The 13,772-nt window shown below is 36.7% G+C and overlaps 1 protein-coding gene and 1 pseudogene across 1 annotated transcript; both read right to left on the minus strand.

The window, feature by feature from the left end:
* Positions 1 to 999: 999 nt before the first annotated feature.
* Positions 1,000 to 2,796, minus strand: LOC147792407 (glycosyl hydrolase 5 family protein-like; annotated as a pseudogene).
* A 5,729-nt stretch (positions 2,797 to 8,525) lies between these two features.
* On the minus strand, positions 8,526 to 12,199 carry LOC111797470 (glycosyl hydrolase 5 family protein-like). The gene is made up of 4 exons (XM_087124475.1): positions 12,051 to 12,199; positions 9,705 to 9,993; positions 9,037 to 9,325; positions 8,526 to 8,959 (listed from the first exon to the last, which is right to left on the minus strand). The coding sequence occupies exons 1-4, from the start codon at positions 12,197 to 12,199 to the stop codon at positions 8,526 to 8,528; spliced, it is 1,161 nt and encodes a 386-aa protein (XP_086980601.1).
* Between the last annotated feature and the right edge of the window lie 1,573 nt (positions 12,200 to 13,772).

The following is a 13,772-nucleotide window of genomic DNA, read 5'->3' on the forward strand; positions in this document are numbered from 1 at the left end:
AAGAAGTTATATGTACAGACGGTGTCATGAAGATCCTGAGTGAAAGTTTTGGTGTTCACTCTTGGACTAAAGATAGTACCCCCATCACTTAAACAAATGCTTCCACTTATCAAGAGAGTGAATCAAGGTTAATTTGTTGCTTCTCAATCTAACGGTGTATTATAACAAATCAAACCTTTATATATTTCTTTAGTTAGAATTTGAAACTAAAGCTCTTTTCTTGCAGATCCAAATTCTAAAGCACCAATATCATACATAATGCTGCATCCCGTATTAGGGCAATGTGTCAAATCCGAGGACAAAGGAGGAGTTGAACTCGGCGATTGTGCCACTCCGAAGCAATGGAACCATAGTGGAGATGGAAGTCCCGATGAAGTTGTTGTCAGACGGGCAGGGTTTGAAATCTGTCAGAGATGGAAAAGCACCGGTGGTATCCGACGAATGCTCTGGCGATGGAAGCAATTGGACGGTGCTTCGAAAGCAAATCTCCAATTGGCCAACAAAATTGGCGAAGACAATTTTTGTTTGGAGAAGGAATCTGATACTATAGTTGTTGTGAAGAAATGCATTTGCTTTAGAGACGAGGGAAGTTGCACCGATGATCCTCAACCCCAATGGTTCAAACTTGTTCCAACAAATGTTGCTTAGTCTATTAATTAGTTTAAAATAGAAATTTAGAATTTTGTCCAATATACTAGTAGTTGTTGGAATTTGAATTTAGGGTTGGCATGAAAGTTTTGAAAATGCCGGAGTCATATTAGGGTTGTCGATTTTATGCTTAAATTCGCAGTTAAATGGTCAATAATTATTTTTCTATTATTTATTATATGTCCAATCTTTTATACGATCATTATTGTTGGTATTATTTTTCATATATGTTTGTACGATAAATAAAATCTGTTATAGTTAAGCACGAGCATGAATAGAATTAGAGATAAAATAGGGGCCAATTCAAAGTCGGGCATGTCATATATTTATTCTTCCCAATACATAAGCAACTCACAACGTGTTGGTTTCAACGAGTTCAAACCATTGACTTTGGGTGTCTTGGAGGCAATTTGGAGCACCATCAGTGCAAATACATGAGTTTGTCACAATATTTGAAGAATTAGAGCTTTCAACCTGCAAGCAAAGACTCTTCCCATCTTGAGTTACGGTGGCCAAATGAAGCTTAGTGTTTGAAATGGCTCTCCAAGAACTCTGAGGGCCGAAGCAATCCGTTGAGAGAGATGGCATAAGGCCTTCTCCGCTTGTCTTTAAGCATAAACCAGTGCTTGACATCCTAATTGGAGTGCTATCATTGTCATGAGTCCATCGACTTGAGATGGAGCAATTACCCATGAAAATATCTTTGTTTTCATTTGAGACTTGGATGCATTGGCCACTTTGTGGATGATATATAACATACGAGAACGATGCATTGGAATTTGGATCTGTGCACCGTAAAAAAATGTCTTATACACTTGTTATAGATCCATATATTCAAAATCGTTAATATATTTATACTTACCTTGCAACATAGTCTGCAATAGTTGAAACTTCTGGACAAAGTTAGGATTTTTAATTTGAGTCCAATTGGAGTCGAGAACTCCAAAAGTTTCTGCCGGCCCTGCTTGACCTTCCCTGTAATAATAGCTACCTTGCCAAGTCCATAATGCCCAATCTAAATCTTCTTGTGCAAGATGAGCTGTGAAGCAACTCATGAACCGATTTTCTGCATCGTTAACCTCTCTCTGATCGTACCCATATTCGCTGACAAACAAAGGAAATGGGTTTGGTCCTTCTCTAACAAATTCAGCATGGTCTACAAAGCCATCGATAATATTTGCACAAATATTATTTAGTGGCTGGTTTATAAATTTACTCTCTTGATCTCCACTGAACGAATACAAGTGCACCTCAAAAACCAACTTGTTGTCTAAGGTGCTTACATTCAAGGGCTTCTCTTTTAAGCATCGAAGATCATTATCAAAATATAGGCCCGAAACAATCACCAAAACATTTGGGTTAACATTGTGGATTGTTGTTACTCCTTGAGTAACATAATTGTTCCAATCATTTGCATTTTCATTGGTTCCTCGTATCTCGTTTCGTAGGCTCATTCCAACCACCTAAATGTCATAACAAAAGAATGTTCTTTTGTTAGTGAAAATTTATAGAAGTCTTTAAACGTTTGAGTTTAGTTTCAAGAGTGTGAGAATTTTCCTTAATTTGTACGTACCGTTGATTTCTTGGAAAAGCGTTGAGCAACTAAGCTAAGACCTTGTAGCCATTCTTGAGGGTCAAAATAGCGGTCTCCAAAAAATCCATTGCCATCGTCAAGAGAGCAACACCATCTTGGCTGACTCATATGGTTGTCGGCAATCACCATTAAACCACTCTCTCCAAGCACATCAACAACAGCTTCATAGGCTTCAGCAATAGTCTTGTTCAACACAAAAGGATTATATTGAGCCAATCCGGCTTTTGCTTGCTCTAAATCGAGGAGGTCAAAATTCTCTTCAACTGTCCTATTTGCATAACGAGTGAACATTTGAGTTGCATACGTGAGTCGTACGCAATTAACCTCAACTTGATTGCCTCATCTGCCAGCTCTTTTAATGGCCTGTGGTTGAGACCTTCTATTAGCATGCTCTGTGTGTGGGAAGGCCAATTCACGCACACAAGCTTCACTCGACGCCCTGTTGTCGAATCAACGATCCACCTTCCTTTTGTTGACAACGGTAAAGAATAAACAGAAGGAGATAAAAACACAAACAATGCTAGAAAAAGAACAACTTGAAAAGCTCTTCCCATTTTTTCTTCTCTTTTATGAATCGGGGTGAGAGAAGCATAGCCCAAAGGTTGCTTATATATCTCATTAATAGGTTGAAATTTGTTCAAAAGATCAAAGATCGATGTAACGGTGAAACTCCTTCCATTTTTCTTAATTCAGTTGCTTTGTTAATAAATTGTGTTTCTAACTTTGATAATTTGTTGAGTAATAAGCAAATATTTCTAAGAAAGCTAGCAAAGTTCATACATATCTTGCCCACAGAACCAATATTTTAACATTATGGCCCCTTTTTCTTAAATAAAACTCGAAGCTTGTTCCAGTCTCAAATTAAAAATTAAAATAGTAGCTAACTACGTTTATGATAAGTTCTTATATAATACCCCTACTACATTTTTGAGTTGGGGACATTTTTCCACCTAATAATTCACAAATACATAAAATTATTTTAATAAAAATAAAATAGTTAACATCTTAATTATCTAATTTAAAAAAATGTAATCAAATTATTGAAAATATTTTATTTATACACTTTTCATACAATACTATGCATTTATTAATTTATATATATATATATATATTCTAGGAGAGAAAGTAGAACCTTCTGAACATTGAATTTTTGTTGTCGCATATTTAGAAGGTCCAAAGCATACAATAAATAAATTCAGATTGCTTTGTCTTTTTGACCGTAAACAATTCGACGTGTAGTTTGGCTATTCGATGTGTAGTTTGGTAAGAACTTATATTATGAGCCTCCATGCCCACGCTTGGAAAATGTCACCTTTTGAATTTGATTGTATGGAAGGAGAAAAAATGAGGTCTATAATTTTATGTCCCCACTGATAAAAAAAATAAATTGGCCATCTGGCCTTCTTTTTTCAAACAAATTCTCTTTCTTTTTTCTTGATGGCGGGTTAAAAAGTCACGTCGTTAAACTCAGGCCAACTTTTGAAGGGACGAGCCATTACACCGAACTGGTTTTGGATTAGTGGATCATTCTAAAATGTTTGATCAAGCTTTTAGGGTCGACCAAAAGTGTAACGCGTCATGTCTAGGATAGATCAAGATTTGTAAGGCAGATTCGATACCTAATGGCTCTGGATCTTGGACATGAGACGTTACAAATTGTATTAGGGCAGTATCTCTCCCAGTTAGATGTGATTTGAAAACGAACTAATGTGAAAGTTGGTAGGTATGTGACACCCGAGCAAATGAGGGGTACATGAATGAACCGAAACCACTTCCAAACGAGAGGTATCCTGAGGATATGATAGCCAAGAAATACTTTAGAACATGGATAGTCACTCCATATACCAATAAGGTTCATTTTCCTTTTCGATAGCTCAATTATAAGAACTTCATGGTTAGGTATGTTTTGCTTGGAGCAATTCTATGATGCACGTAACCTGTGGAGAATTTTTCTAGGATGCATGTGAATATGGAAAAGACATGCCGGAAGAACTCGAGTTAGTTCGCGAGAATAGCTTTCACTCTTAGAAACAAAGAGTAGGTAACCTGACCATGTCAAATCCTAGACATGAGTCGTTACAAAGGTTTGGGAGTCACACTCACTCATGGTCAAACAAATTCACTGTTGATCCAACGTACAAATATAGTTACATAAGCAAAGTAAAAAGTGATATAATCCAAAAAAATGTAGAAACAACCTACGTACCATAATTAAAAATTTTAATACTCCTCATAATTAAACACTACAAACTTAGTAGCCATTTGGTTTCAAATTCCTCCCATAATTCTTCATTAATCAGAAATTTTGTACATGCTTCTCACAATCTTCCCTTTGAGTCATTTGGGTTTTAGTATTGAAAGTAGATGAGCAGTTCATTTTAACCTCAAACCTTTTCTTGATGAATCCAATTATTTTGACCCTTCCTGGCATTTCCGTGTGGCTACTGATATTCAAACCTCCCGACTTCAAATCCTCCATCAAACTCAGACCCTCATCCATTTCCTCCGCCTCAGTCTCCACCGTCACATTCATCGTCATCGTGTCCTTTGCCTTCGTCAATCCGCCGGCGTCTCCCCTTCTCCGATCACCTCGCCGTGGTAGTAAATCACCATCGTGGCTTTTGAGTATTTGAACGATGCGACATTAGGATTCCGCACGGAGACACTAGCCACAACGAGTATGCCACCGTCTGAGAAGGAAGAACGGTGGGTTTTAAATGATTATTAAGAAAATTGGATGAAAACCCAATTAAGCGTTAGATTTTGACTTAGTAATAACTCAGGAAAACCTAAACAATCGTGATATTATTGAATACTCAACCTGGCTTTTACAACTTTACAAATAACAATAGAAATATTAACTATATGACAAATAATTAAACTAAATACCAAACAATACTCTTAAAACAACCCTTCGCCCCTCTCTTTCTACTCCCTATAAACACAACCTTCGTCCCACTTCATGTTCGAAGAATTTGATTAGATCAAAGAAGAGTTAGAGTATTTTTATGGGGTTAGTTTAAATATTTGATTTGTTTACCAAATTTGTTTACAAGATTTTTGTTTCCAAGATTTGTGGTTAGTTTCTATTTAGGGTTATTTGTGAGACTACGAAAGCCGAGTTCAATATTCAATTATATTATCACTTCCAGCTTCAATTGTTTATGTTTCTAGCTTAGTTGTGTCAAAACCTAGCAATTGGTATCATAGCCCTAATTTTTTAGTGATCAAATAGAGAGAGTATGAGTGAAGACAAAGTTTTAACGAAGATCCCTCACTTCGATAATTTTAGTGATGGAGTGAGCTGATGGAATATTTGCTCAGAGCAAAAGGTCTATATGGTGTGGTGGAGATTGGTTTCTCAGGTCAAGAGGAAGGAACAATGTTGACTGAGGCACAAAAGGGCCACCTTGATGATGCTAGACTCAAGGATCACCAAGTAAAGCATTACCTCTTCCAGGCAATTTATCGAACTGTCTTTAAGCAAATCTTGGATCGTCGCACAGCCAAGATTGTTTGGGACTCAATGAAACGAAAATTTTGTGGAAACCAAAAAGTGAAGAAATCTCTTCTTAATGCATTAAGGAGAGAATTTGAGATCCTAGAGATGAAGAATGATAAAAGCATCAAAGATTATTTTGCAAGAGTGATGATAACCTCCAACATGATGAGAAGCAGTGGAGAAGATATGCCAGACAAGAAAATTGTAGAAAAAATTCTGCGTACCCTGACTGAAAAATTTAAGTATGTTGTAGTATCCATGGAGGAATCCAAAGATACTGATAACATGTCCATTGATGAATTACAAAGTTCATTAGTGGTGCATGAACAAAAACTGCGAAGATCCTGACAGAAAACACACGTACGAGGAAGTGATTTTTGCACAATAACGTAATTCTCTAAGAGAGACAATACTTAGAAAATAAACAAAACCAACTTATTTTATTCAACTTGTTACACAGTATATATACAGACAGAGAGAAAAACTAACTTCTTACAATCTTAGCCACACATTAATAACTATAATAACTTCCCTTGATCTTATCCACAAATACTAAAACTGACATAATTTAAAATACAAAAAGCAAATACAAATGAATTACTGTTAATACAAGATTAAATAAACTAACAAATCATCCCCTTAATCTTGTATTTCGATCTTCACATTCTTACATTCTTCAAACCAATTCTTTCTCGAAGCTCCACAAATTTTTGTGGTCCTATTGGCTTCGTAAGTATATCAGCCAATTAATCCTCAGTTTTTACATGATCCAGTTCAATCTCCTTTTTGCACACATTCACGAATGAAATGGAACCTCATGTCTATATGTTTGCTGCGATCATGATGAACTGGTTTTTTCGCTAATGCTATAGCAGACTTGTTATCGATATTTAAACGAACTGGATTTACTTCCTTCCCATGCAATTCCTTCAGTAAACGTCCTAACCACATTCCTTGACAAGCAGCTGACGTCGCCGCAATATACTCCGCTTCACAGGATGAAAGTGCCACCATCTTTTGTTTCTTTAAAGTCCATGTAATTGGATTGCCATATAAGAAAAACAATGTCCCCGTAGTGCTCTTTCGATCATCTATATCTCCAGCAAGATCACTATCACTATATCTGATTAATCGATTTTCTACTTGCTTTGCCTTCACATAATGACATCCAATATCAATGGTTCCTTTCACGTACCTGAGTATTTGCTTCACAGCTTCCATATGAACCATGGTCGGAGCTTCCATATAACGACTCATAACTCCAAGGAATATGATAAGTCAGGTCGTGTGTTCACTAAATAACGAAGACTTCCGATAATACTCTTGTAAAGAGTGGAATCAACAGATGGACAATTACTCGCTTTGCTTAGCTTTGTTTTCGGCTCCATAGGAAAACATGACACGGATTACAATCCATCATTCCAAGTTTTGCCAAAAGCTTTGCCGCGTAACTCGACTGAGATTACCTGATTCCATCAACATCTTGTTTAACTTCTATTACCAAATAATAAGGCAGGAATCCTAAATCACTCATTTCAAACAACTTCTTCATTTGTTGGTTGAAGCTCAAAATATCATCCTTGCTTGACCCGACAATAATTAAATCATCAACATAAACTCCAACTATATGAATTTTATTTTCTTTCCAACGTGTATACACAGCATGCTCTAAAGGACACTTTTGACATCCAAGAGACTTTAAGAAATTATCCAGTTTTGCATTCCAGGCACGAGGTGCTTGACGTAAGCCATACAATGCTTTCCTAAGTCGTAAAACATTCCCTTCTCGACCTTCCACAGCAAATTCTTCTGGTAGTTCTACATAAACCTCTTCCTTCAACTCTTGGACTAAAGATAGTACCCCCATCACTTAAACAAATGCTTCCACTTATCAAGAGAGTGAATCAAGGTTCATTTGTTGCTTCTCAATCTAACCATGCATTATAACAAATCAAACCTTTATATATTTCTTTAGTTAGAATTTGAAACTAAAGCTCTTTTCTTGCGGATCCAAATTCTAAAGCACCAATATCATACATAATGCTGCATCTCGTATCAGGGCAATGTGTCAAATCCGAGGAAAAATGAGGAGTTGAACTCGGTGATTGTGCCACTCCGAAGAATGGAACCATAGTGGAGATGGAAGTCCCGATGAAGTTGTTGTCAAACGGGCAGGGTATGAAATCTGTCAGAGATGGAAAATCACCGGTGGTATCCAACGAATGCTTTGGCGATGGAAGCAATTGGACGGTGGCTTCGAAAGCAAATCTCCAATTGGCCAACAAAATTGGCGAAGACAATTTTTGTTTGGAGAAGGAATCTGATACTATAGTTGTTGTGAAGAAATGCATTTGCTTTAGAGACAAGGGAAGTTGCACCGGTTATCCTCAACCCCAATGGTTCAAACTTGTTCCAACAAATGTTGCTTAGTCTATTAATTAGTTTAAAATAGAAATTTAGAATTTGGTCCAATATACTAGTAGTTGTTGGAATTTGAATTTAGGGTTGGCATGAAAGTTTTGAAAATGTCGGAGTCATACTAGGGTTGTCGATTTTATGCTTAAATTTGTAGTTAAATGGTCAATAATTATTTTTCTATTATTTATTATATGTCCAATCTTTTATCCGATCATTATTGTTGGTATTATTTTTCATATATGTTTGTACGATAAATAAAATCGGTTATAGTTAAGCACGAGCATGAATAGAATTAGAGAAAAAATAGGGGCCAATTCAAAGTCGGGCATGTCATATATTTATTCTTCCCAATACATAAGCAACTCAGAACGTGTTGGTTTCAACGAGTTCAAACCATTGACTTTGGGTGTCTTGGAGGCAATTTGGAGCACCATTGGTGCAAATACATGAGTTTGTCACAATTTTTGAAGAATTAGAGCTTTCAACCTGCAAGCAAAGACTCTTCCCATCTTGAGTTACGGTGGCCAAATGAAGCTTAGTGTTTGAAATGGCTCTCCAAGAACTCTGAGGGCCGAAGCAATCTGTTGAGAGAGATGGCATAAGGCCTTCTCCGCTTGTCTTTAAGCATAAACCAGTGCTTGACATCTTAATTGGAGTGCTATCATTGTCATGAGTCCATCGACTTGAGATGGAGCAATTACCCATGAAAATATCTTTGTTGTCATTTGAGACTTGGATGCATTGGCCACTTTGTGGATGATATATAACATACGAGAACGATGCATTGGAATTTGGATCTGTGCACCGTAAAAAAATGTCTTATACACTTGTTATAGATCCATATATTCAAAATCGTTAATATAATTATACTTACCTTGCAACATAGTCTGCAATAGTTGAAACTTCTGGACAAAGTTAGGATTTTTAATTTGAGTCCAATTGGAGTCGAGAACTCCAAAAGTTTCTGCCGGCCCTGCTTGACCTTCCCTGTAATAATAGCTACCTTGCCAAGTCCATAATGCCCAATCTAAATCTTCTTGTGCAAGATGAGCTGTGAAGCAACTCATGAACCTCTGCATCGTTAACCTCTCTCTGATCGTACCCATATTCGCTGACAAACCAAGGAAATGGGTTTGGTCCTTCTCTGACAAATACAACATGGTCTACAAAGCCATCGATAATATTTGCACAAATATTATTTAGTGGCTGGTTTATAAATTTACTCTCTTGATCTCCAATGAACGAATACAAGTGCACCTCAAAAACCAACTTGTTGTCTAAGGTGCTTACATTCAAGGGCTTCTCTTTTAAGCATGGAAGATCATTATCAAAATTTAGGCCCGAAACAATCACCAAAACATTTGGGTTAATGTTGTGGATTGTTGTTACTCCTTGAGTAACATAATTGTTCCAATCATTTGCATTTTCATTGGTTCCTCATATCTCGTTTCGTAGGCTCATTCCAACCACCTAAATGTCATAACAAAAGAATGTGAGAATTTAGTCTCAAGAGTGTGAGAATTTTCCTTAATTTGTACGTACCGTTGATTTCTTGGAAAAGCGTTGAGCAACTAAGCTAAGACCTTGTAGCCATTCTTGAGGGTCAAAATAGCGGTCTCCAAAAAATCCATTGCCATCGTCAAGAGAGCAACACCATCTTGGCTGACTCATATGGTTGTCGGCAATCACCATTAAACCACTCTCTCCAAGCACATCAACAACAGCTTCATAGGCTTCAGCAATAGTCTTGTTCAACACAAAAGGATTATATTGAGCCAATCCGGCTTTTGCTTGCTCTAAATCGAGGAGGTCAAAATTCTCTTCAACTGTCCTATTTGCATAACGAGTGAACATTTGAGTTGCATACGTGAGTCGTACACAATTAAACCTCAACTTGATTGCCTCATCTGCCAGCTCTTTTAATGGCCTGTGGTTGAGACCTTCTATTAGCATGCTCTGTGTGTGGGAAGGCCAATTCACGCACACAAGCTTCACTCGACGCCCTGTTGTCGAATCAACGATCCACCTTCCTTTTGTTGACAACGGTAAAGAATAAACAGAAGGAGATAAAAACACAAACAATGCTAGAAAAAGAACAACTTGAAAAGCTCTTCCCATTTTTTCTTCTCTTTTATGAATCGGGGTGAGAGAAGCATAGCCCAAAGGTTGCTTATATATCTCATTAATAGGTTGAAATTTGTTCAAAAGATCAAAGATGGATGTAACGGTGAAACTCCTTCCATTTTTTCTTAATTCAGTTGCTTTGTTAATAAATTGTGTTTCTAACTTTGATAATTTGTTGAGTAATAAGCAAATATTTCTAACAAAGCTAGCAACGTTCATACATATCTTGCCCACAGAACCAATATTTTAACATTGTGGCCCCTTTTTCTTAAATAAAACTCGAAGCTTGTTCCAGTCTCAAATTAAAAATTAAAATAGTAGCTAGCTACGTTTATGATAAGTTCTTATATAATACCCCTACTACATTTTTTGAGTTGGGGACATTTTTCCACCTAATAATTCACAAATACATAAAATTATTTTAATAAAAATAAAATAGTTAATATACACTTTTCATATGCATTTATTAATTTATATATATATTCTAGGAGAGAAAGTAGAATATTCTAAACATTGAATTTTGATGTCGCATATTTAGAAGGTCCAAAGCATACAATAAATAAATTTAGATTGCTTTGTCTTTTTTACCGTAAACAATTCGACGTGTAGTTTGGCTATTCGATGTGTAGTTTGGTAAGAACTTATATTATGAGCCTCCATGCCCACGCTTGGAAAATGTCACCTTTTGAATTTGATTGTGTGGAAGGAGAAAAAATGAGATCTATAATTTTATGTCCCCACTGATAAAAAAATAAACTGGCCATCTGACCTTTTTTTTTCAAACAAATTTTCTTTCTTTTTTCTTGATGGCGGGTTAAAAAGTCACGTCGTTAAACTCAGGCCAACTTTTTTCTTGATGAAGGGACGAGCCATTACACTTAACTGGTTTTGGATTAGTGGATCATTCTAAAATATTTGATCAAGCTTTTAGGGTCGACCAAAATTGTAACGCGTCATGTCTAGGATAGATCAAGATTTGTAATGCAGATTCGATACCTAATGGCTCTGAATCTTGGACAAGAGACGTTACAAATTGTATTGGGGCAGTATCTCTCCCAGTAAGATGTGGTTTGAAAACGAACTAATGTGAATGTTGGTAGGTATGTGACACCCGAGCAAATGAGGGGTACATGAATGAACCGAAACCACTTCCAAACGAGAGGTATCCTGAGGATATGATAGCCAAGAAATACTTTAGAACATGGATAGTCACTCCATATACCAATAAGGTTCATTTTCCTTTTCGATAGCTCAATTATAAGAACTTCATGGTTAGGTATGTTTTGCTTGGAGCAATTCTATGATGCACGTAACCTGTGGAGAATTTTTCTAGAATGCATGTGAATATGGAAAAAACATGCCGGAAGAACTCGAGTTAGTTCGCGAGAATAGCTTTCACTCTTAGAAACAAAGAGTAGGTAACCTGACCATGTCAAATCCTAGACATGAGTCGTTACAAAGGTTTGGGAGTCACACTCACTCATGGTCAAACAAATTCACTGTTGATCCAACGTACAAATATAGTTACATAAGCAAAGTAAAAAGTGATATAATCCAAAAAATGTACAAACAACCTACGTACCATAATTAAAAATTTTAATACTCCTCATAATTAAACACTACAAACTTAGTAGCCATTTGGTTTCAAATTCCTCCCATAATTCTTCATTAATCAGAAATTTTTACATGCTTATCACAATCTTCCCTTGAGTCATTTGGGTTTTAGTATTGAAAGTAGATGAGCAGTTCATTTTAACCTCAAACCTTTTCCTGATGAATCCAATTATTTTGACCCTTCCTGGCATTTCCGTGTGGCTACTGATATTCAAACCTCCCGACTTCAAATCCTCCATCAAACTCAGACCCTCATCCATTTCCTCCGCCTCGATCTCCACCGTCACATTCATCGTCATCGTGTCCTTTGCCCTCGTTAATCCACCGGCGTCTCCCCCTCTCTGATCACCTCGCCGTGGTAGTAAATCACTATCGTGGCTTTTGAGTATTTGAACGATGCGACATTATGATTCCGCACGAAGACACTAGCCACAACTATTATGCCACCGTCTGAGAAGAAAGAACGGTGAGTTTTAAATGATTATTAAGAAAATTAGATGAAAACCCAATTAAGCGTTAGATTTTGACTTAGTAATAACTCAGGAAAACCTTAAACAATCGTAGTGTCAAGTTATGATATTATTGAATACTCAACCTGGCTTTTACAACTTTACAAATAACAATAGAAATATTAACTATATGACAAATAATTAAACTAAATACCAAACAATACTCATAAAACAACCGTTCCCCTCTCTTTCTACTCCCTATAAACACAACCTTCGTACCACTTGATGTTCACAGAATTTGATTAGATCAAAGAAGAGTTAGAGTATTTTTAGGGGGTTAGTTTAAATATTTGATTTGTTTACCGGATTTTTGTTTATAATATTTGTGGTTAGTTTCTATTTAGGGTTATTTGTAAGACTACAAAAGCCAAGTTCAATATTCAATAATATTATCACTTCAAGCTTCAATTGTTTATGTTTCTAGCTTAGTTGTGTCAAAACCTAGCCATTGGTATCAGAGCCCCAATTTTTTAGTGATCAAATAGAGAGGGTATGAGTGAAGACAGTTTGAACGAAGATCTCTCACTTCGATGGTCACTTTGATCATTTTAGTGATGGAGTGAGCTGATGGAATATATGGAGTGTGGTGGAGATTGGTTTCTCCGGTCAAGAGGAAGGAACAATGTTGACTGAGGCACAAAAGGGCCACCTTGATGATGCTAGACTCAAAGATCACCAAGTAAAGCATTACCTCTTCCAGGCAATTTATCGAACTGTCTTTGAGCAAATCTTGGATCGTTTCACAGCCAAGAATCGTCGCACAGCCAAGATTGTTTGAGACTCAATGAAATGAAAATTTTGTGGAAACCAAAAAGTGAAGAAATCTCTTCTTAATGCAAGGAGAGAATTTGAGATCCTAGAGATGAAGAATGATAAAAGCATCAAATATTATTTTGCAAGAGTGATGATAACCTCCAACAAGATAAGCAGTGGAGAAGATATGCCAGACAAGAAAATTGTAGAAAAAATTCTGCGTACGTGTCAATCACCAATTTCGCCGCGCTCCTCCGTATGCTGGCCGACGCGTGGCGGCGTCTCTCCCTCTCTCCTGCATGTTTCCATTCTTCTAGATGTCAGCTTCTTTCGTCTTTTCAATCTATTTTCTTCCTATTTCTTTATCTTCCAATCCAATTTTTCTTCATGAACCTTGTAAATGTCATATTCTACTCCTTCAAAATAATTTTCTTATATTATTTGTCTGATAATCATAAGTTCTTACCAAAAATTAAGCTTTCTTGAAACTCTGATTCGAATGCATATCTTGGCCGCCTTCACTCCGAAACTTAACAAAATCACGCTGTTGAGGGTAAGAGTCTAAGGATCAACACAAAAGCGTCGCTAACACACGAAAATCTCGATAAAC

The sequence above is a fragment of the Cucurbita pepo genome, chromosome 6, assembly GCF_057944985.1.
Source record: "Cucurbita pepo subsp. pepo isolate OVF chromosome 6, ASM5794498v1, whole genome shotgun sequence".
Taxonomy (NCBI): domain Eukaryota; kingdom Viridiplantae; phylum Streptophyta; class Magnoliopsida; order Cucurbitales; family Cucurbitaceae; genus Cucurbita; species Cucurbita pepo.

Excerpts from the sequence above, each read along its gene's own strand:
- LOC111797470 (XM_087124475.1), bottom strand. The coding sequence starts at position 12,199 with ATGACGATGAATGTGACGGTGGAGATCGAGGCGGAGGAAATGGATGAG. Across the intron at positions 9,326-9,704 it reads GCTTTTCCAAGAAATCAACG|ACCATGTTGTATTTGTCAGA; the intron begins GTACGTACAAAT and ends ATGGCTTTGTAG. Across the intron at positions 8,960-9,036 it reads ATTGCAGACTATGTTGCAAG|ATCCAAATTCCAATGCATCG; the intron begins GTAAGTATAATT and ends TACGGTGCACAG.